The 26038-nt window shown below is 59.7% G+C and overlaps 1 protein-coding gene across 1 annotated transcript in view; it reads left to right on the top strand.

Annotated features, from left to right (window-relative positions):
• The window catches only part of LOC309601608 (phosphatidylethanolamine-binding protein 4-like), an 80867-nt gene extending 54829 nt beyond the window's left edge, over window positions 1-26038 (top strand). Inside the window, exons 6-8 of the mRNA XM_082334710.1 lie at window positions 17203-17248; window positions 18679-18795; window positions 25578-26038. Coding sequence (XP_082190836.1) covers window positions 17203-17248; window positions 18679-18795; window positions 25578-25669 — 255 coding nt within the window. The 3' untranslated portion in view covers window positions 25670-26038. The remainder of the gene's footprint in view (window positions 1-17202; window positions 17249-18678; window positions 18796-25577) is intronic.

Here is a 26038-nt window from a genome sequence, read left to right as displayed (position 1 = left end):
TTGCCCCTTTTATTCTTGCCAATTTAAAATTTTTGTTTAGGGAAAGAAAAAAATTATAAGTAAATGCTAATGATGGAAAAAAGCACATTTTTTCAAGGGAGGGGAGAAAATGCCATTGGAAGTCTTCTATGCGAAGAGATGCCGGGGGGCACAATATATCAAAGAAAATATAATACACCCAGGTTAAAACTAATGATTGCCATATAATTAGATGTGAACCATTGTGCTATAAATGTGTATTCTTCAGCGTGCTGTGATTTTACTGTAAAAGAGAGAGAGAGAGTGAGCGCGAGAGAGAGCGCGCAAGAGAAAGAAAGACAGAAAAACACAGAACCCAGCAACATACTATAAAAAGCACTCTGTTGACTTTTCTGCTGTTTAGTATTCCTTGCCCGTACTCCCCCGGGAGTATGTAATTAGTGCTTTATGAAGAGTGCATTTAAAGCAGTTTAATATTCACCTCATTCAGTCTGAAACAATGTGATCACTGCTTAGACAAATCACTGCTCCTTACTGACATCCTCTGTCAGTACATTACCTCTGAAAAGACCTTTCAAGAGGCTTGGATGTTAATTAGTTGTCTATCATGTATAAACAGAGCAGTGAGCAGAAGGGCTGCACCAGGCCAAAGACACAGAGGGAAATACTGGAAATACTTTTTTCTTTTTTTTTTATTCCCTCCCCCTTTAATGAGAATTCCTGGCTTTCTCGTCCCCCGCTCCCCAGTTTGCTGGCGCTTCACAGAGTTTTGCGTGGCCTGGAGTGGAGCCTGGGTTTCCCTGCCGCTGGGTGCCCTCCCAGGGATGCTGAGCCAGCCTGGCCCCGCGGCTCTCCGCCGCCCCAGCTCTGCAGGCGGTGTGGTGCCGGACCCCGGCCGGCCCGTGGAGCATCCTCCACTCTGGCCGGGCACCTGCTGAGCTGCCCTGCTGCCCCCCAAAGTGTGAGCATCCCAGCCAACATCCCGGCCTGCATCCCAGCCCTGCATCCCAGCACTACATCCCAACCCTGCATCCCAGCCCTGCATCCCAGCACTACATCCCAGCCCTGCATCCCAGCCCTGCATCCCAGCACTGCATCCCAACCCTGCATCCCAGCCAACATCCCGGCCAACATCCCAGCCCTGCATCCCAGCACTACATCCCTACCCTGCATCCCAATGCTACATCCCAACCCTGCATCCCAGCCCTGCGTCCCAGCACTACATCCCAACCCTGCATCCCAGCCCTGCATCCCAACCCTGCATCCCAGCACTGCATCCCAATGCTACATCCTAACCCTGCATCCCTACCCTGCGTCCCAATGCTACATCCCAACCCTGCATCCCAATGCTACATCTCAACCCTGCATCCCAGCCCTGCATCCCAATGCTACATCCCAACCCTGCATCCCAGCCTGGCATCCCAATGCTACATCCCAACCCTGCATCCCAGCCCTGCATTCCTACCCTGCATCCCAATGCTGCATCCCAACCCTGCACCCCAATGCTACATCCTAACCCTGCATCCCAGCCCTGCATCCCAGCACTGCATCCCTCTGCTACATCCCAACCCTGCATCCCTCTGCTACATCCCAACCCTGCATCCCAATGCTACATCCCAACCCTGCATCCCAGCCCCTGCATCCCTACCCTACATCCCTGTGCTACATCCCAACCCTGCATCCTAACGCTACATCCCAACCCTGCATCCCAGCCCTGCATCGCAACCCTGCATGCCAACCCTGCATGCCAACCCTGCATCCCAATGCTACATCCCAACCCTGCATTCCAACCTGCATCCCACCCCTGCATCCCATCCCACATCCCACAGGTGCCCTCCCAAGCAGACAGGGATACGCAGCTGAATTCCCCTCGGCTGCCGAGCCCTGCGTTGCCGCTCCCTTGGAAAGCACAAAGCTGCCATACTTCATTGAACGTGGAAGCGCCCCAGCTGGCCGAGCCGCTCGGCGGGATGGGGCAGCGACCCCCAGTCTCTCACGGCAGCACCTCGCCACGGTTAGGGATAGTCTCACCGGGACACGGCGATGCCGCGGGGCTGCGGGATCCTGGCCTCTCGGCTGGGGATGGGACCGAGCGCCTGCCAGCGCAGGAAGGTGCTTTAATCCCAGCGCCGACACCAGTTTAGTGACTGAACACGCTGAGCTAGCGCTTCTGCACCTATAAAATGTGGTTACTGACACCCACCCAATTTTCTAACATGCTTGGAAATGAATGGATGGAAAATACTATAGGAAAAGGAAGTATTGCTATTTAAAACGGAGTTTAGCTTAGCACAGTAGCTTTACCCAGTGCAAAGCCCCGCTGGCTTGCTGCGGTGCTCGCTTTATTGATGCTGATAAGCAGCTCTCGCTGGAAGGGATGCGCCGGCCGTCGCAGCCCTCCTCCATGGCACCAGCATGGGGGAACGAGGGATGGGGGGGAGCGGATGGGGGACCCGTCTTAGACACCCTTATCACACCCCGAACTGGCTCTTTAGCCGTTCACAGGGACTCTTTCCATTTTCCATCGCTGCGTCCCACTGTCCCAGGTTAAACGTCTGGCAGATGACAGCGGCCACCTCACCCTGCCTGCCCCCGGCTTTATCTTCTCAGGGAAATCCAGCAGACTGGGGGCAGCGCCAGGCCCCGCTGTGCTTCGCTCGTCCCCCATCCAGCCACACGCCTGCGGGATGCTCCCCACGCTGCCCGTGGGCTGCCGGCCCTGAGCCCTCCTTCCCCAGGGCAGCTCGTTCCGCGTGCACATCCCTGCATCCTCCCCGTGTCCCTCTGCGTGTCCCCGATGTCCCCCCCATGCCCCCTCGCTGGCTGCAGTGGGTGCAAGGTGGATGCAAGGCACTGTCCCGGGAGCTGGTCCCAGCTCCGTTCCTGGCTCCTCAAGCCTGGCCTCCGCGGTGGGGATGGAGGACCGGGAGCTACGGGAATCCAATTACCGGCCTCCATCTGGCAGCCCCCATTTGCTCGCCTGGGCACTCGCGCGCCAAATCCAGCAAATCCAACACTTCCCGGGGCCGGGGCAGCCGCTCGCTCCCCTGCGGAGGTGTTTAAGGGGCAGGCAAGGTCCGACGCTGTCCTTTCCCTTTGACAAGCGGCAGACACAGGCTGTTGCTCACTCTGCTGCTGGGAGCAACAGCCAAGGCTTGAAACCACGGATGTTTTTGAGTGCGAGCCCCCCCGCACCCCATGGCCAGGCTCCCCATGCGTGCATCCCCGTGCACGGCCCCGTGCCACGGTGGGGACACACCGAGCATCCCCATGGGCCGCCTCCCCCAGCCTCCCTGCCTGCCTCGCCACCGAGCAGCAGCTCCACACCCTCCGGCTCGGGGTTTTTTCCCCTTTCTCTCCCTTTTCCACCAGTTTGTTTCCCCGGCTCTCTTAGTCATGAAGGTGAGGCACTGACAGAGACACAGACATCAAAAACAAGAGGTGATGAAACGCCAGGAATAATTAAGTTGCACTAAATCACTGGGCCCTGGTGGCACCCTGCCAAAGCACTGAGGAAACTGGAGCACGAAGGAGCTGAGTTATTATTAATAATCACCAGCGCCCTCGTGAACAACAACCTATTTTGCACCTCTCTGTACCAAAGGGGTGGGAAGGGAGCAGCCGGCCGTGGGGACCGGGATGGGGAGAGGACCGTCGGCATGGGGGACAGAGCAGGGGACAAAAGCCCCAGGTCTCCTTCCCGCTGGCTCTGTCGGTGCACGGCGCTGCACATCCCACTGTGTGCAGGACCCGATCCGTTGCGGGGCCATCGGCACCGTCCGGGCTAGGCTGGCCGTGGTGCAGGTAGCCCAGGGCCAGAGCAAGTCTGCTCCCGCCGCGCATCCTCCACGCAACCCCAAGCCTTACGTAAGGGCAGCCTTATCCGCCTGCCATCAGGGCTCATCCTCGCATCGGGCTGCAAGCAAGAGCTCCCGTTCCCAGTGTGTGGGTGAGCCTGCTAGCCCCGGGCTGGGCATTGCACAGCTCCTGCACCTCTGCCTGGCCTTGCTTGCAGGCTGTTTGCACGATGCATGCAACAGGCTGCGATTGCCTGCCGTGCAATACCTGATCGGCAGCTGATAGTGGGCCAGCGCGCAGCCGGTGTAGCCCTGGCTTTGCAGGGTGTTTGGGACGCGTTTCCCCTGCGTTGTGCTGGACTTTCACCCTTCAAAGCTCTTGGGAAGGTGCTGCTGGGTGTGCAGGGCTTGCTGCCTTTGCTGCTCTGCAGCCCTCTCCGGGTCTCACCTCGATTATGTTCTTTAGGGACCGAGGGAAGCCCCCCAGCACCCATCGCTGGTGGAGGTGCTGGTGGAAGGGATGCTCCGGCTCCCACAAGCCTTCCTGGGTACCGCTGTGCTTTTTGGGGAGAGAGAAGAGACCTTAGTGCAAAAACTCCTTCTCCAATGAACGCTGAATTGATGGCTTTACATTACACGGCAGGGCAAGACTTGTTTTAGGGTTGGATCGTGCTCCGCTCCATCTCTGCAAGAGCCCGGGCAGGCTCTTTGCAGGGTTTGGGGTTGTTTTCAGATGCCATGTGGCTGCGGCGAGGGCAAAGCTTGGGCCCCCGCTCCCACTGCCGTTCACACCGGCATGCATTTCATCAGGGGAACTGTCCTGACCTGGTCAAAATCCTCCCTGGCGGGGTAAACCCAACGGTGTCGAAATTTTGGAGAGCTGTAAATCTAACGTGTTTGAAAACCTTTAAGCCTTCACCTGCAATGCACGGGTAAACCCTTAATTCCCTGACAATATGTAGCTAACTCCCAGCTAAATCCTTAATTCCTGTGCACCGTAGCCCCATGAATTCCCGTGAATTCGGCTCTCTGCAGCCCAGGTCTCGTTTGCAGTGAGCAGCATCGGCCGCCCGCTGCAGCATCTGCGCTCTTCAGATGCGGTCTGTGTGCTCCCGGTGGAAAAGTCCCCTAAAATAGGGTGGCTGTGCCCCAGGTTCTGGTGCTTTTGATCAAAATCTTTGAAATGCCTTTTGCATCTCCTTAAAATCGGAATAACAACAATTCCTGCATCCCTGCGGTGCCCTGTGATCGCCCGGAGGTTGCAGCGTGCCGGGGGATGGGGAGGCAGGGAAGGAGCCACCCAAACCGGGTGTCCCGGCTCCAGGCCAGCCCTCCCTTCCTCTAAAAAGGCTGAAAAGCTTCCAGCCAATGTGACATGTTGGAATGAGCCCGTTGCCTGCTCCGGCGGGTGCTGCGAGGCTCGTGAAGCATCGCCAGCATCTGCTGAAAGACTTTCCCCCCGGAGCTGATCCCCGTGCGATAGCGAGAGGGTGCAGCTGCAGAGAGACCCAGCCGGCACGGAGCAGGCGGCGGGGACGCCGAGGGAGCCCAACGGGTTTGGGAGCTCATCAACATAATGATGACAGCGCTGGGGATTGCTCCACGCGTTGTACAACGCGGGTCCCAGCCGCTGGGAGAACGTTTCCCAACCTGGCGAAACCTGTAGGAACGACCACCCTTTCTTAAGCAATTTTCCTGACTCAAGATCCCACCCCAAGTCAGCGGGAGATGGCTCTCTGCTGCCTCTTACAAAACATCTTCATCCAAACACGTTTCTCCATTAATCCCTCTTCCAGAGCATTTTTTTTTCTCTTCTTTTTGGGTGACCGTGGGTGCTGTTGGCTCTTTGGGAGGGTGTTTGGTCTTGTGTCGGGCCACGGCGCTGCATTGACATGGCTTGGCTTTCCTCAGCTGAGGGGCTGAAGCCACCCACAGCATCAAGCGCAGATTAACCAAAATCGTGCCCTTTATCGGAAAGACTTTTGGGAGGGAAGGGAATGGCTCCTCTGGGAACTGGGTAAATCCAGGTGAGACACGGGGAGGGACGGTCCGGCAGCACCAGGGGATGCTCGTCCCTTTTTTATATTAGTGGCCCAAATATTGAACTGGAGCAAATCCAGAGGATGACACCGTGATCACGTCCCCTGGATTTACAGCAAATTTCTAAGGGGTGAATACTTTTATTAGATGAATGAAAAGTTGCTCAATTATTCCAGCGCTCAGCGAATGGTCCTGGTGGGCTAAAACCCATCGGCAACATATCCTGAACGTGTGTATGGAAACATCTGCAGTCGCTTCTAGCCTGTTCAAGATGCTTATAAATGCATTTTTGCCTCTTGGGGATGACCCACCGCCACCTTGCGTGTGTCCTGCCGGGCTCTGGGATGGGGTGCCGGCAGGCAAAGGGTTACACAGCCCCATCTGCTCGACTCCCCATTTCACAAGGGCGGGTTTGGAGTTTTACTACAAGTTTCAGACAACGAAGGTGTGTCTGCGCTCGGTGCCTGGTTTGCCCGTTGGGTAGGCGTCGGGTTCAGCGCCGTCTTGTCAACACTTGAATATGTTGAGCATCACTCACAGGGCATTCTGTAAGAAACCTATTAAGTTTAATTACGGAGGTTCGGTGTGTGTGAGAGCGAGCGTGTGCACCTCTCCTGTAAAAAATTTGGCTTTCTTCGTTGCAAGACACTTCTGATGCAAGCCCCGGCCTCTTGGTGTGATGACATCTTGTCTGCTGCTGCAACTGATACGGGGCTTGCATTGTGTTGCCTGCAAGCCAGAGAGGCTGCGAGCTGGTTGCGGGGTCAGGGTAGGACGCCCACCCAGCCCTGCCTTGGGGACTCCCACCCAAACATAGGGACCTGCTTCGGCTCCCTGCAGCAGCCTTGGGTAGGAGTTAGGATGTAGATCAGTCCTAAATCTGTGGGGTTTGAACTCAAACCAGGCTGCGCTGCCTGCGTGGGGTCAGCCCGAGCGTCCCTGTAGGTAATGCTTATATCATCATTTCTGCTCCACCCGAGCACCTGGGAAAATGCAGTTTTGACCCCTCGGTTTGGGAAAAGGGCTGGGAAAGGACCTCTTGGTCTTTATATTTCCACCGCCACCCGCAAGTGGCCCAAAATAATTGGGGCTGGAGGCGGGGAGCTATTCTTGTTGGGGCTGGGGGGGGCTGTCCCGGCCCTGGGGAGCAGGCAGGCATGGTTTGTGCAAGGAGACGGCGCAGAAATAGCCTCCGGCAGCACCAGTGTGCACCCCTGGGGGGACACCCCCTCTGCTTCTCCTCTCCCCACTTCCCGCAAACCTCTTTGCCACCTTTGCATCCCCCTGGATGAGGAGCCGCGGGTCTGAGCCCCAGCCTGGACAAGAGCAGAGCTGTTTGAGCGATGATGAAACACGGCGAGCAGCAGCACGTGTCTGTGCTGCCCAGCCCCAGCCTCGCCATCGCCTCCCGGCTTTCCCCGCGTCCTCGCCCAGCCGGGCTGAAACAGGGCCGCCGCATGCCTCGCCGCCCCCGAAATACATAAAAAATGAGTTTCCCCTTGCTGGAGCTCAAGGCAGGGTAGGGAGCAGGGCGAGTGCTGGCTCCTGGCTCCCAAGGTGGTTTTTTTGGGAGGTGCATGGAGCATTGCACAAACAGCCCCCGGCGCTTGCACGCGCCCCAGGTAGGGCGGCTCGGCCCCCTCCTTCCCGTGCTGAGAGCATCCCATGGGAGCCCGGATCCGGTGGACTTTTATGGAAGAAAGGGAAGTCCATGGCACCGCCGGAGCAGCCTTGGCAGCCGCAGCGCTGAGCGCCCGCCAGCCGTGCAGCAACAGCAGCGCCGCTGCCGTTAACCCCTCATCCTCGGGACGGGCGATGCCGGACCTCTGCCTGCACCGCTTCTGCCCGCAGGCAGCTGCTGCCTGCTGGGGTGCAGGTCTGTGGGGTGGGTCAGCAGCCCTGGGGTGGGTCTGCCTTGAGCCAGGGGCCGTAGGATGCTCAGCAGCAAAAAGCACCATTGGGAAGGCATGTCTGGCTCTTTCTCATCATCTAAATCCATGCAAAGGGCTCATGAGCATCCCAAAGCTCTCATCCTTCAAGAACCCCCCCCCACTCCCCGAAAAAAATAACAAGCAGGAGGGAAGCGGGGGGAGAACTCGCGCTGCTCCAGCGAAGGATGTTTCCTGTTGGAGTTTCTCCTGTCCCAGGGGCAGCTCTGGACTCTCCCTCCGAGCGCTGCCAAGTCCCGCCGTCAGGAAGCGGCTTGGGGAGGAGGGGGACGGCAAGGCCGAGCCCACGGTGGCCCGGATGCGCTGGCGGGGGCCAGACAGCATGTTCCCCTCCCGGCGGGTCCCGGCCGGGGCTGTCGTCACCAGATGCGAAGGAGAGACTTTTTGGCCAACGGAAGGAGAAAAAAAAGAAAAAAAACCAAATTAAAGACAAAAAAAATCACCCTCCCAACCCCACGCTCCTTCCCCAGCACTCCCATCAGATTAGTGAAGCCGAAATAGCCAAGTTGGCCCAGAGCGGTAGCAGGGCTGGCACGCGCGGGCTTTGATCCGCCCCCGCGCCCGGGAAGGTGGCTGGGCCGGGGATCAGACACCCCAGGGAGGAGGAATTTGCAGGGGAGGTTTGAGGCGTGCACCCACGGCCACCCTCCAGCCCCGAGGTGCCCCCCCTGCGCCGGGGCTCGGCTGCCAGGGTGGGATGGATGCAGCATCCCCGTAGCAGCTGGGGGAGCGACGAGCGCAGCATCCTACCTCCCAACTCATCGGGCTCTGTTGGTTCTCATCACCGGGTATCACCCTGCAAAATCTGGGCTCATGCCCCAGTTTCATGCCCTGGGCTTTCAACCCTGGTTGTCACTGGTGCGTCAGCACGGACCCGGCCTTTGCATCATGAAAAACCCGCTCTGAAACGCAGGACCACCCCGCAGAGGCGAGAGGGGATGCTTCTTTTGGCTGGTGGCTGGAAAACATCAGGTTTTTCTGTCCTCCCAAAGCCTTGCAGCACGGTACGAGGTGGCGGGGCTGTATTTTCATCCCTAAGAGCTTCCCATCACGTCTGAGAGTAGCCATGGCATGTCTCGTGCAGCGAGCATCCCACCGAGCTCCTGCCCTTCTCACCATCCTTTCCCCTTGGACCAGACCAAAGCTTAGAGCATCCCTGCCAGCCTGGTTATGCCTTGCGGAGGGATGCGCGGGGCACACGTGAGACGTTCAGGCCCACGTGCCCCACAGACGTATTTATTACTGTTTACTACTGCTTGGACAGTGGCAGCACTGGGAATGTGCTGACACTTTGCAACCACCAAAGCACATTCCCCAAAGGCGAAGCAGCCGGCAGAGTCTCCCCGTGGGTGCATCCTCACGCCTGTCCTGCGCCTGGCCCCAGGGGAGGGTTTCAGTGCAGGCTCCGCTCTCGTCCGCACAGAATCAGGCTACGGACCTTTAAATGACTGAATTAGGCAAAATTTGGTGTTTCTCCAAGAATCCTCCGGAAATCTGCTGCTGGAAAAGCAAGCTCATCTTAAAGCTACATGCACACAGAGCAAACAAGTTTTCCGCTCTCAAGAACTGTAGAGGCTTGGGGTGGAAAAGGCCTTTTCAGTCCTACCCAGCCCTTTTTCTGGCCAGTTCAAGCTTGTTCCCTGTGTTGAAATCTTGGGGGCTTTGCTCGTGGCTTTCAAGCCTCTCATACTGCACCTTTCTCTGGAGTTGTTGCAGTGTTTTGCAGATGCCCCATCAGAACTGGGGGTGATGGGGGTGCCCCAGCATGCACTGGGGGCATTGAGGGGCACCTGCCCCCCCGGCTCCATGGGGTGAATGGGGGGAGATCCTGGTGGACCTCCTGGAGAAGGACCAGGCTTGGCCCAGTGCAGCAAAGCAGCCGTGCGGAGCGATGCAGGTGTGGTCCGGCGGCTGCTGGGAAAACGGGTGTCGCAAGCGGCGCGTTTGAGCGGTGCCACCCTGCCACAGTGAGCAAAAACTCGGCGAGGTGCAAAAAACTGCCCTTCCCCTTCTGCCCCCCGCACCTGAGCCATCCTCAGGCCTTCCTCCTCCTCCTCCTCCTCAACCCAGCACCACAGTGGTTATCCCACCGGCACCAAGGAGGCAGGGGATGCTCGCGGGGGGTCCCGGCTGGATCGTGTATGGGATGGAGCCCACCCCAGCCCTCTCCTCGGCGGGGCAGCACCAGGCCAGTGGGTCAGGGTGATTCATCTGGCAGACAGCTCCGCCGCGAGCTCGCCCGCAATTGCAACACCGCGGGGATATTAAACCCAGCAGAGCCCGGCATCCACACAGCTTCCTAACACGCCCCTGGGGTTGCTATCAACATCCCTGTTGTTCTTAGCAATCGCATCCATCATTTATCATCCCGGTTTACAACAGAGGCCCAGGGGCTGGGAGACGGGGTGTAACCGCGCAGGACGCGATTGCAACGCTCTCCAAAAGGGTCTTTTGGGTGCGCCGGGTTGCAGCCACCCCACCGTGTGCTGCTGCCTGCTGCCTGCCCGCTGCTGCCTGCCCGTTGCTGCCTGCCTGCTGCTGCTCCAGCTTTCAGCCACTGTGAAGGAAAGCAAGGCAGAGTCGGCGTAGACAGCAATCAGAGTGTGTACAGCCCTTTCCATAAGCTGATTTAAATCATCTTTTTATTCAACCGGTGCAATTTTCTCCCTTAAACGGACCCTGATGCTTCTCTGCCAGGGACCAGGAGAGAAGGGGTAGCAGGAAAACTCCTTCATGCAGTTTTTTGGCAAGGCAGCGAACCTCGACTCCCAAATCCATCCCTTATACCCACGCCACGAGTGTCCAGGCGAAGCCACATCTCGCATGCCCTCCTGCAGCAGCTTGGCTGCACGGGGAGGGCAGGAGCCCAGCATCCTGCGTCCCATTCCCCCCATCCCAGCACTACCCTCTGCCTCTATAATATCACGGGTGTTTTTAAAAAACAAAACCAAACAAAACCTCCTTTTTCAACAGAAGTGTTTTGGTTGAAGTTTCAAAACCGTCCAAGTGTCATCAGGGCCTCCGCCCCGCTGGCTTGGACCCCTCACCTAGATCGTTAGGGCAAGGTGCAGATAGGCAGAGCGTGTGTGCCAGCAACGCCTAAGCCAGGCAGGTATCTGTCGCTGGCTGGAAATCTACCCAACAGAGCCTCTCTCTTTTGAAATGGGATGTTCCAGCACTGGAAACGCCGTCCTTGGGCTTCTAGGAGAGAGGCAGGAGCCCGGTGAAGGTCTCTGCAGCATGCGGATCCTGAACGGTTCAGGTTATTAAGTGCAGCATTTTGTCTCTGCTGCTTTCATGCTCCTAGATTAAAAAATCTTGCAGAGCGCCAAACACAGAGGTGATTTATGTTTATTTTGCTTACTTAATAACCCTATAGCATGTCCTTCCCTGGGGCATTAGGGTGTATCAGACAAGCATTAATTTAAATTACAACCGTGCCTGATATTTATTTTTTAATATATTTTTATGGTAGCCTTCCCCATTTATAGCGATCTAGAAAAAAAGCCAGGCCACGCCAAGAAGCTGTAATCGCTACCTAATAATCCTAAAAGCAATCGGGGTAAATCGTCGGCGATGCTGACCCCAGAAAGCCGGAGGAGCGGCTCTTCGGAGCCGTGTCGGAGCGGTGACATCCCAGCGTGGCCACCCGGTCCTGCTCCAACCCGGGCAGAGCGGTGCTTCCCTTGGGGACCCAGGAGTGGCAACGGGACCCCTCGAGCTGCTTTTGCTCCTTGGGGACCCTTGGGGACCTGCAGTGAGCTTTCCCAAGGGGTCTAACGAGCCTTGGTTCATTTTTTTGGATGAGGCTGTGTAGTGCATCGGTGCGGATTCGTGCAGCACCATCTCTTTGGTGGTCACTGCCTGCTGAGAAATGGTGTCCCGGCATGATGCTGGTATTAAAAACACCCGGTTTCAGCGGTTGTAGCAGCGTCAGTCCGCAAACAGGCAGATCCACCGGCTGTGGGGTACCAATTCGCCTGGGTTTAGCTTTTCCTCGCCACTCACTGAGGTTCTGGATCTGCCCTAAAGAGAAGTTTCCCGCAGAAAGAAATGCACCTTTCCCACTCTCGCTGTGCCTGTGTGTGGCTCGGATGTAGTTCATCAAACTTTCATGCGCAGACGGACAGCGAACAAGCCAAATATCACCTGGAATGGTGAAACTCCATGAGAGTTAAAGGAAATTAAAATAATGGACTTGGGCTATGGGTGATGGGGGAATCTTTGGCTGGGGCAATTGCATGTATCCAGCCCTGTGTAGCTCAGCAGGTCCCCAGGGACACGGTGCTGGACCGTGCATCGCCGGAGCCTGCGGAGAGGAGCAGGAGGCTCTCGAGAAGCAGATTAATCTCCCGTCCTTTGCACACATGGAAAGCAAAGCAACTGGGCAATTAAGAACCGGGGGGAAAGTTAGGCTGGAGGTGTGGGGTACCCGTGTTTTGGTGGTGATGAGATGCTGGGGATCATTTCTTCTTCGGGTCCAGGGTCGCCTGTGCCACGTCTCCAGCTGTGCCAGGGGAGCGAAACCGGCTCTGAGCAAAAGCCGAGGGCCCTGAGTCATCCCGAGGATCCAGGAACTGGGGCTATGGGGAAGCACCAGAGAGCAGGAGGCTGAGGATAACATCTGGGCTTGGGAAAGCTGGGCTGGTTCCAGCGGGAAGGGGAGGTTTCTCTGGATTTGGAGCGCGATGAGATCTGGCACCGGCTCTGGGTGCTCTGGGTGCTCTGCCGGGCTTCGGTGTGGGTTTATCAGGGACACAACCCTGGGTCTCCTCTCTGCAGCAAGACGACCGTGGTTCTCCCAGCTCGGGGCTGAGCACATGGAGACGAAGCAGGAGAGGGCTCAGGCACCCCCGGGACGTGCTGGGGAGGAGCAGGAGGGGAGTAGGGAGCTGCATCCCTGGGGCTGGGCAGCCAAAAGTGTGTGCGGGGTGCCAGGGCGTTCATAATCCTTGATTTTCTGGGTTCCCTCCTGATTTACCGGGTCAGCAGGGCTGGGCAGTGTGGTACCAGCCGGGGTGTGCATGGACTCAGCTGGATCTGCTGCAATGCCAAAAATTGCAGCCTTGTTAAAGCCAAAATGTTGCATTTCTAATGCGGAAAGGCAGGGAGGGGGCTCTGGTTGCCCCCAAAGTGTGTGGGTGCAGGTGGGTGCACGGGCAGATTTGGGTGTACAGGGCTGTCCCAGGCTGGGGACGCTGGGGAGCATCCTTGCTCCCTGTGTGCACCAGCGCCCCACAAACCTCCGTTGCCATGAGCACCTGGGGTCTCTTCCCACCATCGCCTGTGCTAAGTTGTTCCCTGGCCCGGGAATCCGCTGTTAAAACACGTTTCTGAGTAATACAGTAGCTGGGAGAGACCCTTCCCCACCATGCCCTTCCCCTCCCGGCAGCCCAGGGACCTCCCCAGCCGGAGGTGACATCCCCACCTTGGTGGGCTTTTCTTCCATGAACTCCTTCCATGTCTTTTTCTGTATTTTTCTCTTTCCACTAATTCCTTTCCCGATGGAGAGAACACGACCTGGACACGCCAAGCTTTAATTCAGTGGTATAACAATGTTGGCATAACGGGATGTGACATTTATAATAAAAAAAAGATTTGCGTGGTAGGGGCTGACAGTCTCCTTTGGGCACAAAACCCCAGCTTGACGGTGATCAGAAAAGCAAGGGTGGTCTGGAGCAAGGCCTGTGCCGGCAGGGAGAGGGTCGGCACGGCGTGGGCGAGCCGGGGCGATTCAGGACCATCCCATGCCCCGGCGCCAGGATCCAAGTGGAATCGAGCTAAAATGCAAACGGGCAGCTGAGCTGGGAAACGCCAGAGTTTGGGAGTGCTGGGAGGGCCCTGCCCTGCTCTCTCATGGCCTCCCTCCATACAGAAATAATTGGAGGGAGAGTTTCTCTTGGACCGGCTTTTTTCTCACATGCTTTTTGTTGGAAAGCTCAGAGCAGGATGAGCCCAAATGTTTCTGGGAGCCAGGGTAGGAGCGATCCTCTCCACTGGTGCTGGCTTTGGTGGAGAGAAGGACAAACCAAAGTCTGCACCTTCCTGCAAGGACATGGTCGAACAGATCCGTATCCAGCTGCAATTAGCATTTGATTCCTTTATTCCACGTTCGAGCCTCCGCTCTGCTTGCAGGAGGCTGGATTGCCATCCCGGTGGCTCTGCCTTTCCCGGGATGCTCCCCTGCGCTCCCAAGAGCCAATTCATAAATCCTGACCTCATTATAAAGATCACAGAAAGAGAGAATAACAAATCGGGGCTCCTGGCTGTGCCAGCTTTGAAGCTGCCTTCCCCCCATCAAGCTAGCGTGCCGTAAGCGAGCAGCGCAGGAGGAGCCCTGTTTGTTTGGGGATTAACTTCCCCACTTGGCTAATTGTTGGTTAATCGTATCAGCGCGCTGCCGGGCCGGCACCTCAGCTGCCGCCCCGCGGGACGCGGCCCCCAGCACCCGGATGAGTCCCATGGGGTCCCTGGGGTCCCCGGGGCCGGGCTGGGGCGCGCTCCTGGCCAGGCGGCAGCAGCCCAGCCCCGCTCTGCTGCACAGCCCTGGGTCCCATCCGTCATCTGTTTGTCCTGGTCCCCTGCCAGCGATTGTGCCGATTCCCACACCCACTTTCCATAACCCTCCGTCCTCGCCCGGGCGAATCGCTGGCGCGCTTGCCACCCATCCCTTTCCCCTCCTCTCCGATGGGATCAGACACGTTCTGGAGAGGGAGAAGAAAAGAAAGGAACTAAAAAAAAAAAAAAGATCAAGAGGAAAACAAAATGTGACTCACTGCCTTCTTAATTTATTTGTATTTATTTATTCCCCCCGCCCTATGCTGCGACGTGCAGCAAGCAACACCGAGGGCTGGCCGCGATGTACCGGAGAGCCTCGGCACGGCTGGTGTCCGGCTTGGCAAAGGGGTGTCGGGAACGGGGTAGGGGAATTTTCTCCACTCTTTTGGCCAAGGAAAAGAGCACAGAGGGGAGCTCCTGGCACAGAAATTGTGTGGTACAGATTTTTAAGGCTGTCCAGGTCTCTGTGCGAGCATCCCACCAGCATCCCGTTCCGCAGCAGCACTCGGCACCGCACAGCACGGACCGGAGGGTGGAAATATCTAATTCCACCTCCTACACTGTGTCCTCGGCGGGGGAAAGAGAGAAAGAGAAGATAAAAGGCTGGGAAGCTCAAATGGTGTCATTAGGAACTATTAATGCTCTCATAAAAGGGCATTAATAAACACGGCAGCTCATCAGTGTCCATTAGCTCCGTTCGTGGCAGGGATCTTCGGGGGCCGCTGGCGTGCGATGCTCCCCTCGCCCTCGCTGGCGTTTCAGCAGAGGGGCAACGGGCTGGAGGGGGGGTTTATTCCTCCCTGTAAGCTATTCCCCCCCCACTAACAAAAACCCGCTTCCCAGCTGCAGGTCCCCCTCTCTCCAGGGATGCAGCAGGACCCCGGGAAGGAAAGCTCGCAGGAGCAAGCGGGGCTTCGCACCCAACCCCGCCAGCCTCTCCTGCAGCCCAGCAGCCCGTGCCCATTGCAAGCCGAGTTTGCTCCCTTGCTTTCAGAATAGCTGTTTACTATTAAAAAAAAAAATAAGGCAGGGTTTACAGTGCTCGTCCCTACTTTCTCCCTCCCGCCCTCTTCCTGTTCTTGCCTCTTAAAAGGAGCTTTATGCTTTGACTCTCCCATCCCCGGGGCTAGCTAGAACCCACTGCATCTCAGGGCAAGCAGGCAACCCACATCAGCAGGCAGGAAAACAGGGAGGAGGCCCGGCCTCTCCCGATAAGCCCATGGCAAAGCCAGGAATAGCAGCGAGGTCCCCGCACGGGAGCAACCCTACCCTGAACAGAAAAAAGCTTCAGTCCCTGCCTTTGAAGAGCAGGGGCTGGCAGCCGGCCCAGCCACGGCGAGCTTGGGGTTTGCTACGAGCTTCCTCCATCAGCCCGGCCCCACAGCTGAAACCGGCACATCTGGGGGAGCAGGCACAGCTGGAGGGGCTGGGCATGCATGGCTGGGTAGAGCAGATGTGCACATCTGGATGGAGGAGGCATGCACATCGTCTGGGCAGAGCGGGCATGCGCATGTGGGTGGGCTGGTAATGCACATCTGGATGGAGCGGGCACGCGCATCTGGATGGAGCGGGCACGCACATCTGGGCAGGTTGTGCTCGCACATCTGGGCAGCCTAGGCAGGGAGAGAGCAGCCAGCGCAGCCCCTGGTGTCCCCCCTCGGCACACCCTGGGGTGCTTCTCCCCCAGCAGTCTGCGCGCCGCCTTCCCCTCCCCCTGCGAACCAGGGTATCCAAACCTGCCAGTCGCTGCCCAAAACCTCAGCCACCTCCTCTCCGTCATCGGGATATTTTCGGCTCCGGCTGCCAAGGTGGCGAGCCAGCGTTGGGGAGCCGATAGCCAGGGACCTGAGCAGGCACTTGGCTTCCCGGTGACCTTCGCTGTGCCACAGGCAGCTCGCAGGAGGCTGTCGACAGCCGTGAGTCAGTGCAAAGCAGGTTTCTTTTTGGAGAAAGCAAAGCTTTGATCCCAAAAAGCCAGGGAACCGACCATGTTCCCCGCATGCACTTTTGCTTGCAGTTATCTGATGCATCTTTTTTGGGGGGTAATAACTCCCAGGGCAGGTTAGGACGGAGGAAACCTGGCAGCAGCGCGTGTGTGGGCAGGACTGGAATAACGGGTGCCGTAGGAGAGGATTTATGAACGCTGGCAGCATCGGTGGGAGGTGGGGGCCAGCCGGGAATAGCACAGCAGGTCAGGGGTGAGGTTGCTTGTGCGGGGCCAGGATGCGGCCGAAGCTCCCGCCGCTGCCCCCTTGTCATTAATCCGGTCCCTGAGGGATGCTCGGCAGTCTCGGCAAAGCCTCCTTCCTCCAGGGAAGCGTCCCAGGCCAGGGATGGAGAGCCAAGCCTGCCTGGCGGTGGGGCTTGCTGGCCAGGCAGGAGTTTCGGTTGAGAGCAAAACCGCCGCGATGAGGCAAAGCTCTGCCGCGGGAACGCCAGTGCAAATCACCGCGGTCCTCTGCTGCCAGCCCCTTCCCACCCGGCCTGGTTCATCCTTCCCAAAGCCCTGCATGCCGAGCGACACCGAGACTTTTAGCAGGCTTTCCCGGTGTGCCACAGCCTGGATCGCTGACCCGGATCACTGGATCACTGATGACCCCCACATGCGGGTGACAGCGTGGTGACAAACCGCCTGTGTGCCGGGACACTGTGCATCGAGCCTCTAAATCCCAAATAGCCCAAGAAAGCCCCTGGTGCGCTCCTTCCCCCCTGCCCCGGCTCCCTAATGACCTTTGCAAGGAAAACACTCGAAATGTTGGAAAACGAATCCCCGGGGAGAAGCGGGTGCAGCCATGGGGGTGGCAGCAGGGGTCCGTCCCCCCGTGTCCCTCTCCCAGGGGTCTTGGTAGCACCTCACCCCCTCTTCTTGTCCTTTACAGGGTGCGGATCTGAGGACTGGGGACATCAAAGGGCACGTGCTGACGGGTGAGCGCAGATGCCGACGGGGGGACGGGGTCTCCTGCAGCTCGGGCTGGTGGCAGAGCTGGCAGTGCCTGGCGGGGACAAGCTCGCCGGGATGCGAGGGAGGGACGCGAGGGGTTCTCGCAGGGCGCAGCTGAGCCGTGGTTAGCTGGGTGCTGTCTGAAATAGGAGCCACTTTTTCTCTTATTTTTCTAGAGGCAAAAGTGGTTAAAAAACTCCCCAGCAGTTGGAAGAGCTCCAAACCAGTGCAAAAACTTGGGGGGGGGGGGAATACAACCAAAAAGAAAAACACAAGATAAAAGCGGGTGAATCACAACAACTTCTGTGATGTTGCACGAACAAAGACTTTCAGTTCAAAACAGGCTCACGGAGTTTACACCCCGAGGGAGCAGGGGAGAGGGGCCGGGGGCTCGCCCGGCTGCGGGTGCCCGAGTCCTGGAGGAGCTTCAGCCTCTTGTCCCTTGGCATCACGTCCCCCCGTCCCCGATGGAGGGCGAGGGGCGGCTGCTGGCATCGGCAACGCTGTGCATTGGGGGGTCTCTCCCCGGGGGTGTCCCTCTCCCGGGGACAGCCAGCCCTCTCTGTCCTCGCCAGCCGGTGATGATGCAGCTACGCCCTGAGCCAGCTGCAGGCCCCACATCTGGGCAGCTGCACGCTGCTCGCTCCCTCTTCGGCTGGGTTAAGGGCATGCACACGGTGTGGTGTGCGCCCAGGGACGTGCCCGCCTGCGTGCTGAACATCTGCAGCAAGGCGAGGAAACACCCCCGGACTTCCAGCACCTGAGAACCCATTGCTTCAACCACAAGAGCATCCTCCTCCACCAAAGTTGGGCGCGGGAGGACTTCAAAAGCCTGGCAGCTGGAGCCCAGCCGGCGATGTGCCAGGCACCCCGGACCCCCATGGGGCAGCTGGGATGGCAAGGGGTGCTGGCCACGCACCGGCGAGGTGCTGGGGGTCTCAGGCTTGTCCTCTCTACCCAGGGGAGGCTGCAGCCAGCACGGCAGGGATGGGGAGGGGGCATGGCAGGGATGGTGCAGGGATGGGAAGGGTGATGGAGGAGAGGTCGAGGCACTCGGCACGGAGGCGAGGAGCACCCCGGGGCTCTGAAGTTGAAAGAAAGAGGAGGAGGAGAGGGCGGTGGCTGGCACGGCCGGAGGTTGGGAGCAGGTTATTTCAGGAGAGGGAAAACAGGAGCTGGCCCCCAGGCAGACGGGGCAGGGGGATCCAGGTTTGGGGTGGCTGCTCTTCCCCGTGAAACACCTGGGGTGCTGAGCGCTTTCTCCCTCCAGCCCCAGCATGGCAAGGGCCCTCGGTGCACGGCACTGGGTGGGAGAGCCGATCCCAGCCTGGAAGGGGGGTTGTGGGCGCATGGTTACGGTGGGAAGCGGGTCCCGCTCGGCAGGATGCTCAGCCGTTATCTTTTGCATCCCCAGATTACGTCCGGCCCACGCCCCCGCCCCGCAGCGGGTACCACCGCTACCAGCTCCGCCTGTACGAGCAGCCGGCTCACGAGGCCGTCGCCCTGAGCCCCGAGGAGCGGGTCTCGCTGGGTAAGGAGCAGCCGTGCCCTCGCTCCGGGCCCCGCGCTGGGCCCCGAGGGGCTTTCCCGGGGGTATGGATGCATTTGCAGCGCTAACGCCATGTGTTCAGGCATGCCAAAAGTGCTGGGCTGGGGATGCTCGTTTGGTGCAAAGGGATTTCAAATCCGTACACGGGACGTGGCTGGGGTGGGAAGTCCTTGCAAGGCAGCAGAAAACCTCGGCAAAACGGCCGGTAACTGCCTGGCTAGCGGGATCGGAAGCAGGGAGAGGTCTCGTCGGCTGTGAAATGAGGCCAAGTCCTTGCTGGCACATCCCCCCCGAGCCTCGGGAGTTGCATCACCGCCACCTCAGAGCACACAGATAAGGATCAGCCGTGGGGATGGTTTAGCAAGGGATTGCTCAAACAGGGCTGACACAACGCCGGCCAACTCCCAGCTCCCCTCCGCCCTGCGCAGTGCAGGGACAGGGCTGCCGCCTCCCAAAACGCTGCATGGCAAGGATGGAGGCAAGCTGCCGAGACCCCCAAGACACGACGGGACCATCCCCGCTGCTTCATCCCGGATGGGTGGACCCTGGGGCGCGGGGTCTCCTGCAGGACCCCTGGCACAGGCAAGGACCCATCCTGCAAAATGCAAAGCGTGGGTTCCTTCCCCGGATGGTGCCGGTGCAGCCCGGGCTGGAGCACAGAGCACGGCAGCTCCTGTGGCCTCAGCAAGGGAAATTTCAAAACTTTCCCAGCCGGGACCACATGAGCACAGCTCGATAGGCAGGTCAGGTCGGTGCGTCTCGTCTGCGCCGGCCTGACTCACCCCAGTGCAATGCTAACCAACGCTGCGCATCCTGGGGAAGGCAGGCAGCGGCGGGGCAGCTCCATGGGAACTCGCTGTCCCCAGACCCCCGTGCTGGGAGAGACCCCGAAACTCAGCCGGAGCGGGCTGCTGCTGCTGCGAGTCTCTCTGCGGGTTATTTCTGCTCTTCGGTTTGCTTTCTGGCTCATTAGCTCTGCTTCTTAATGACGTGCATTGAAGCCACCCCCCTGCCAGCGGAGTGGGGCACTGCCCTGGCCCCTCGTCCCCGGCACAGTCAGAGGAGGGGGCTCCACTCCTGTCACCCAGGGCCACGCACCCGCGTCCCCATCACAGTGTCCCAGGGCTGAGAAGGGAGGCTGGGACACCCACCAAAGAGCTTTTTCCAAATAAATCCTCTTATTAGCAGGATGTGCGGCTCCAGCCCCTAAATTTCATTTCCAAAGGGGTTCAGGCACCAGACCCATGTGTCCTGCAGAAGATCCCCTCCCTGTCCCCCCGTCCTCCGAGGCACAGGGTGGCCGGGTGCTCCCCGCTCCGCGCCGTCTCCATCCCATCCTCAAGTTTCTCAGCCCTTCCCAGGCTCCCTGGGAAAGACCCGTTAAAACAGCAGCGGATATTTTCTCCACAACATCTGATGCCTGAGCATCTCCATTTGTCAGACAGCTGCGGCTGTCTTGGCGGAGGCTGTTATTTAAGTAGCTGGTTGAAGGTTATTTTTAACCATTTCACTGCTGCATCACAAGCTTGGCCTGTCCAGCGGGTGCTGCTGGATTGAACCACCGCTCGCCAGCAGCCCATCTCTTTAATTCCCAGGGCAGCTGGCGAGCAGGGCATGAGCCCTAAAGGCAGCCAAGAGAGGACCAGATTTTGGTGTCTCAAGGGTTTTAAATAAATCCATCCCCAGGGACCGCAGTGGGATGAACAGCAATCGAACCGCTGGTGCATCCAGCCCCGCGTGGCTCAGCACTGGGGTCTGGCCCTGCGGTGCGAAGGCAGCACACGAGGGAGAGGAGCAAACACCTTTGGCGGCATGTGGAAAGGAGAACCTGACCTTGACCCCAGCAGACCACAGGGGAGATACTCAGCCAGCTCCTCCAGGGCTCTGGCTTGGTCCTCTCCTGTGGTACAGGAGATGCGGGTTCGCCCGGCAATGCTGCAGGCACGGCTTGAAGCCTTGCTTGGGGTTTTCCATCTTGCTTGGCCTTAAACCAGCCCCTTCTTATTGCTTTGGTTTTGTCCTGCCTCTGGTGGCACTGACACCTCCATCTCGCCAAAGATGGTGGCACCCATCGTCACCAGGTGCTAGCCCCGGAGAGGGAGGCATGTCCCAACCGGAGCACCCGGCGGGTGCAGGGAGCGGCGCTGGCCCATCCCAGCCTCCGGATCCATCCAGCATCCAGTGCCACATCCCTGCACCGTGCATCACCAGCACTGTGCCATGCATCCATCCCTCTGGCAGCTTGTGCCCTGGTAGAGCCCGCTTGGGGAGAAGACGGAGCCCCACGAGAGCTTTTCTCTCGCCACTCATCTCGGGGAGAAGCTCCCGCCTTCGCCCCCCACCCAAGCACAGGCATGGGCTGGGTGTTGGAGGCTGAACTGGGAAAGGTCCTGGGCCAAGCGGGGCCAAACTGGGGCAGGTGGTGTGTGCCAGGCGGGATGGCAGGAGCTCGGCAGCGGAGCCGAGGGGCTGGAGCCTCCAGAAGAGGGCACTAAACCAGGACCTGCCCGTGCCGCTGCGTCCCTGCTCCTGGGAAAGAGCCATTGCTCGTGCAAATCCCTGGGAAATAAAAAAGCGAGGGGCAACGGCGAGTGCGGAAAATAAATCTGTGCTACTTCTCCCCCCCACCCGGCTTTGCAAGGCTGGCAAGCTGAAAGGGAGCGAGGCTGGCTCCGCAGTGGCCGGTGGCTCCGGTGCCCGCCCTTGCCGCGGGGATGTCCTGGCTGGGATGGCACCGAGGGGCGGTGGGTTGGGTGCCATGCCCAAGGGCGTGCGGGCCGGCAGTGGCGGAGCTGGAGGAGGGCTGCAGCACCCCGCTCGCCTCCCCCCGCCGCCGCTCCCCGCAGCAAGCCCGGCGCTGGTGGCAATGAAATCGGTTGTTTACAGCAGAGGTGTTTCTCCAGGGTGGCTCTTGAGCAAAAAGACCTGTTTCATCAGGAAAAAAAAAAGCCCTGATCCTTCTCCGCGAGGGTTTCTGATCAGTCCCTGTGCCAGCCAGATCTCTTGCTGTGTGACCTCAGGCAAATAACCCTCTTGGAGCCTCAGTTTCTCCACTAGTGTCTGATTCACTCCGCTTTTTGGCCTGTGCTGCAGCTTTGCAACTAAATTATCACTGGGCACCAGCTCTGTTCCCGCTTGGGACTGAAGATGGAGACACTTAGGGTGTCCCTGAGGCCACACGGGCACCGTCAGGCGGTGCAAAGCCCTTCCTCCCCACTTGCCCCGCTTCCCTCCCAAGCCAGGAGGGTTACAAGCTGTGTTGGTATTTTGGCGAGATGCAAGATAATAGTTTGTGGTCTGCAAGATGTCAAAGCCACCCGTCGCATCCCGAGGCGCTGGCACCCGCTGTGAGCTCTCAATCGGGCGGTCGGGCTCTGCTGCCAGCTGCAGTGAGCCGCGGGAAACTCCCTCGGCCGGGGGAATTTGGGCGTCGGGCAAACGCCGGCCACAGCACGGTGGCACGGTGGCACTGGGGACCTTTTTGCCCATCTGCAGCCCATGGGAGGATGGAGACCATTTGTTTTCCACCTCCTTCCTTTTCCTTGTGGTGCTGCTTTAATTAGCAGAAGATCTTGAGGCTTAATTGCACCTGCCGGGCAGTGCCGGGCAGTGCCGTATCAACCTCTGCTGCCACCCTGCCGTGCCCCGGTGCTGGATGCCCACCAGCTCCAGTGAGCGTGGGGAGATGCTCCCCAGCATCCCCAAACCTCCTCCTGCCCTGGAAAGGCATTTTACAACTGGGAATGGACTTTTGCCTCCCAGAAATGTTACCTCTGGGAAGCAGCAAGTCCTTTGGGGACCAGGGACTGAGGATGAGCCCAGCTGGCTGCCCTCCCCATGGCTCCATCCCTTTCCAGCTCCGGCTTCGCATCGGGGCCACAGTATTGACTCACGAGCCAACCTCATGCGCCTCCGATCCGCCCAGCCGGAAAATCGGGTCGAACCAGGCCCTGGCGGGGAGGAAAAGGCTGTGGCTGGGATGGGAGGCAGCGAAGGGCTGTGGGGAGCACACAATCCTGGCCAAAGTCCCCGGGTGTCAGTTAATGGTGACCATAGCAGCCAACGGCCTCCCGCCTACCTCTGCTGGGACATCATTAATCTTGGCAGAAAAGCATCAGGGCTCCTATCAGGGAGAACGGCCCCGCTGATGAGGCTGATAAATTACAGCCGGCAACGTGCCCCCGGCACTGCGGGGCCGGGGGGAGGCGGGGACCCGTCATTTTGTGGGGGCAGGTTGTGATCGCCGGGCTGTGAAGCAGCCCCGTGCACCCATTGCCTGCGGGGTCGGAGGGTCCCTGAGCTCCCCGAGCCCAGCAGCTGCCTCGTGCCTCAGTTTCCCCACCCGGCGCTCAGGGATCGGGCGGCTGCCGCGCGTGTGGGTGTCAGCGTGCGCTCCTCTTCCTCTGGCGGGCGCTCAGATAAGGGTCGAGCACGATGATATAATCCTCCGGGAAATGAGCTTGAAAATGGACCAAGCCATGGATGAAATGTCGTATTGTTCTAGCGGAGAGAGGGGATGGCAGCACCGCGACCTCAGCTCCCCAGCTGGCTCCATGGTCCCGGTGACTCATGGCCCGCGCCGGTGCAGCAGCATCATTTGGGATGGTTTGCAGAGGGACATTGCCCTGGGGTGCAGGCTGTCCTGCCAGGATGGGAGCACCCACTTTGGAGATGCACCCAAGGGGTTGGATTTGGGGTGGGGGTTGCGGACCCCCAGACCTGGGAGCCGCCCGGTGCATCACCCCCTTTATCGCACCAGTGGCTGTGCCTGGGGCTTTCCCTGTGGCCGGTCCCGGCTCCCCACGAGGGACAAGCACAACCGGTGTGATGGCAAGTAGGAAAGTAGGTCAGGAAAAACCCTCGCCCCATGCGCAGCGGCGAGAGCCGGGGCCGGCGCCTGCAGCCCTGCAGCGGCTCTGCATCCTCCCGGCTCCTTTCATCCGCGCCTCTCCGGAGGCTTCACGAACATCAATGACAGCTCCCGGCACCCCTGGGAGTCGGGGGGCCACCACGTCTCGCTCTCACCCCGGTCCCATGGGGCACCGGCCCTGGGGCTTTCTGAACGCTTTGAAAGCCTTTGGATGAAAGGCACCCGCCGAAGGGCCGCCAGCGCAGCGGGAGCATCCACCCCCCGAGACCCCTTCCCCTGGCACCACGCTCGCCAGGACCCCTGGAGCTTAAAGCAGGGATGGATTGCGATCCCGAAGCGAGCGGCTGCCCCTCCTTGCCAGGGGTGTTATTTGGGGATGGACATGTTTGGGGCACGCACCGGGGCCCGATGGCCATGCAGGAGCGCACCGGGGCTCGCAGCCATTGCCCAGGGCATCTCCCGCCTTGGGCTCGGGCTGCTGTGATGAGCCAGAGCCGCTGGAAATGCAGCTGCGTGCCCCGGCTGGCGGTGACCCCAGTGCAGCACAGCAGGATTGTCCTTGCCATCGACTTGGTTTGGGTCCTCAGCAGGTGGCAGTGATGATGTGGGGACATCTGGGACGCCCCCACCCACACGCACCCTGATGCCTTTCAACATCTCCTCCCGACCGGCGTGCCAGGGTGCGGGGTCCGGCCCCGGCATCCTGGGACCTCCTTCCCAGGCACTTGGAGCATCTCCCCGGCCACGGCCTCTTGCAGCTCCAGGAGGTCGCAAGCTGCAGCGCCGGCACCGGGAGCATCTTCAGAGCCCCTTGGGGGCTTTTCAGCTGTAGGGTGACTCACGGCAGGGCCTGAGTCAGTGCAAGGAGCTGGGCTCCGTCGGCACCCTGAGCCACTGCCGCCCCGCGCGGGTGATGCAGCAGCTCGGGTTTTGCTCAGCACTTTTGCAAGAGCAAAGGGGACGGTTTGCTCCAGTTGGGGTTGAGATGTGAAGGCAGATAAGGGCTGCCAGTCTGCAACGTGACATTAAAGAGCAGCACCAGGAAGGGGAGAGGAGGGGAGGACGGGTTTCGGATAAACAACAGGCCCCTTTCCCTGCCCTGCGATGCCTCGGCCATGTCCCATCCAGTGTCCCACCAGGCAGGGACAGAGGTGGCAGCGTGAGCTGCTTGGGTCCCGTCATGCCTGGGGAAAGCCCCTCTGGCCGGGAGGAGGGTGCTCCACCAGCCACAAGCCAGATACACGCTCGACACGGAACCCTGGCAGGGCGCAAGGGGATTTCTGGCCCACGCGGCTTGGCACAAGGGAACCCCTCCTGCCCGACGCCCCGGAGAGGGTTTCCCTGCTGCCTCCAGCATGGGAAAACCGAGGCCGGCTCCAGCCACGAGCTGCCCCCGGACCTCCGGAATCCTCCAGTCAGGCCAGGCAGCAGAGGAGGGGGGTCAGGAATGAAGACCCCCCCCTCAGCTCCAACAATCTGTGGAGCAGCAGCTCAGTGCATGCAAGCGAGGGGGCCGGGGAATCTCCTGCCGTCTCCCCCACGCACTGCTGGGGGATTTCCAGGCACCCCGGGATAGGCTTGTGGGAAGCGTGGGAAGGTCTGCTCCTACGGTCGGCAGGGGCGGAGGGGTGGCACGAGAGGTGCCAATGCCATTTGCCCCCCCGGGGATGCTCGGGGCTGGGATCCCCATGGCTCCCTGCCCTCTGGCCCCGCGGGGCAGAGCCCGCTGCCTCCCCGCCTGCCGCTGTTTGCAGGATGTGGTCTGCAGCGCCTGCGGCAGAGCAGCAGCCGGTGCATGGCATGCAGCGTGCAGCCCCAGCCTGGATCCAGCCCCGGAGCATCCCCTCCCCGGCCACCTCGCAGCCCCATTCACCCCCTCTCCCTCTCTCCCCAGGTGCCTGGGCAATGGAGAGCTTCGTGGAGCGGTTTCAGCTGGGCTCCCCGGTGGCCTCGACCCAGTTCCTCACCAAATACTACGAGGATTAGCACCGGCCATCGTGCCCTCCCCCTGCGCAGCTGCACCCTCTTCCCCGCACCGCCGAGCCACCTCCACCCGGACCGGGAGGAGACCCCGGGACCTGCCGAGGATGCACCCACCCTTCTACCAGCCCAGATTCACAGCAGAAACCCCAGCCCCTCCACTTCCAAAACCTGGGGGGGGGGTCTCTTTCCCCCCAAGGGTAACATCCCGAGTGGTGGCCCGGCTTGCCCCAGGTGTCCCGGGAAGGATGGCATCACCCTTTTCTCTTCCCCTTGCCCCATTTCTGGCCTGACCCCCGGCATGTCCCACCCGCACCTTGGGGCTCTTGAGCTTTAATGCCTGAAGCTTTCAGAATAAAACATGGATGGAGCGCA

Source organism: Platalea leucorodia, assembly GCF_965183815.1.
Source record: "Platalea leucorodia genome assembly, chromosome: W".
Classification (NCBI taxonomy): Eukaryota; Metazoa; Chordata; class Aves; order Pelecaniformes; family Threskiornithidae; genus Platalea; species Platalea leucorodia.
The sequence above is the reverse complement of the archived record's forward strand: the minus strand, read 5'-3'. Positions and strand labels throughout refer to the sequence as shown.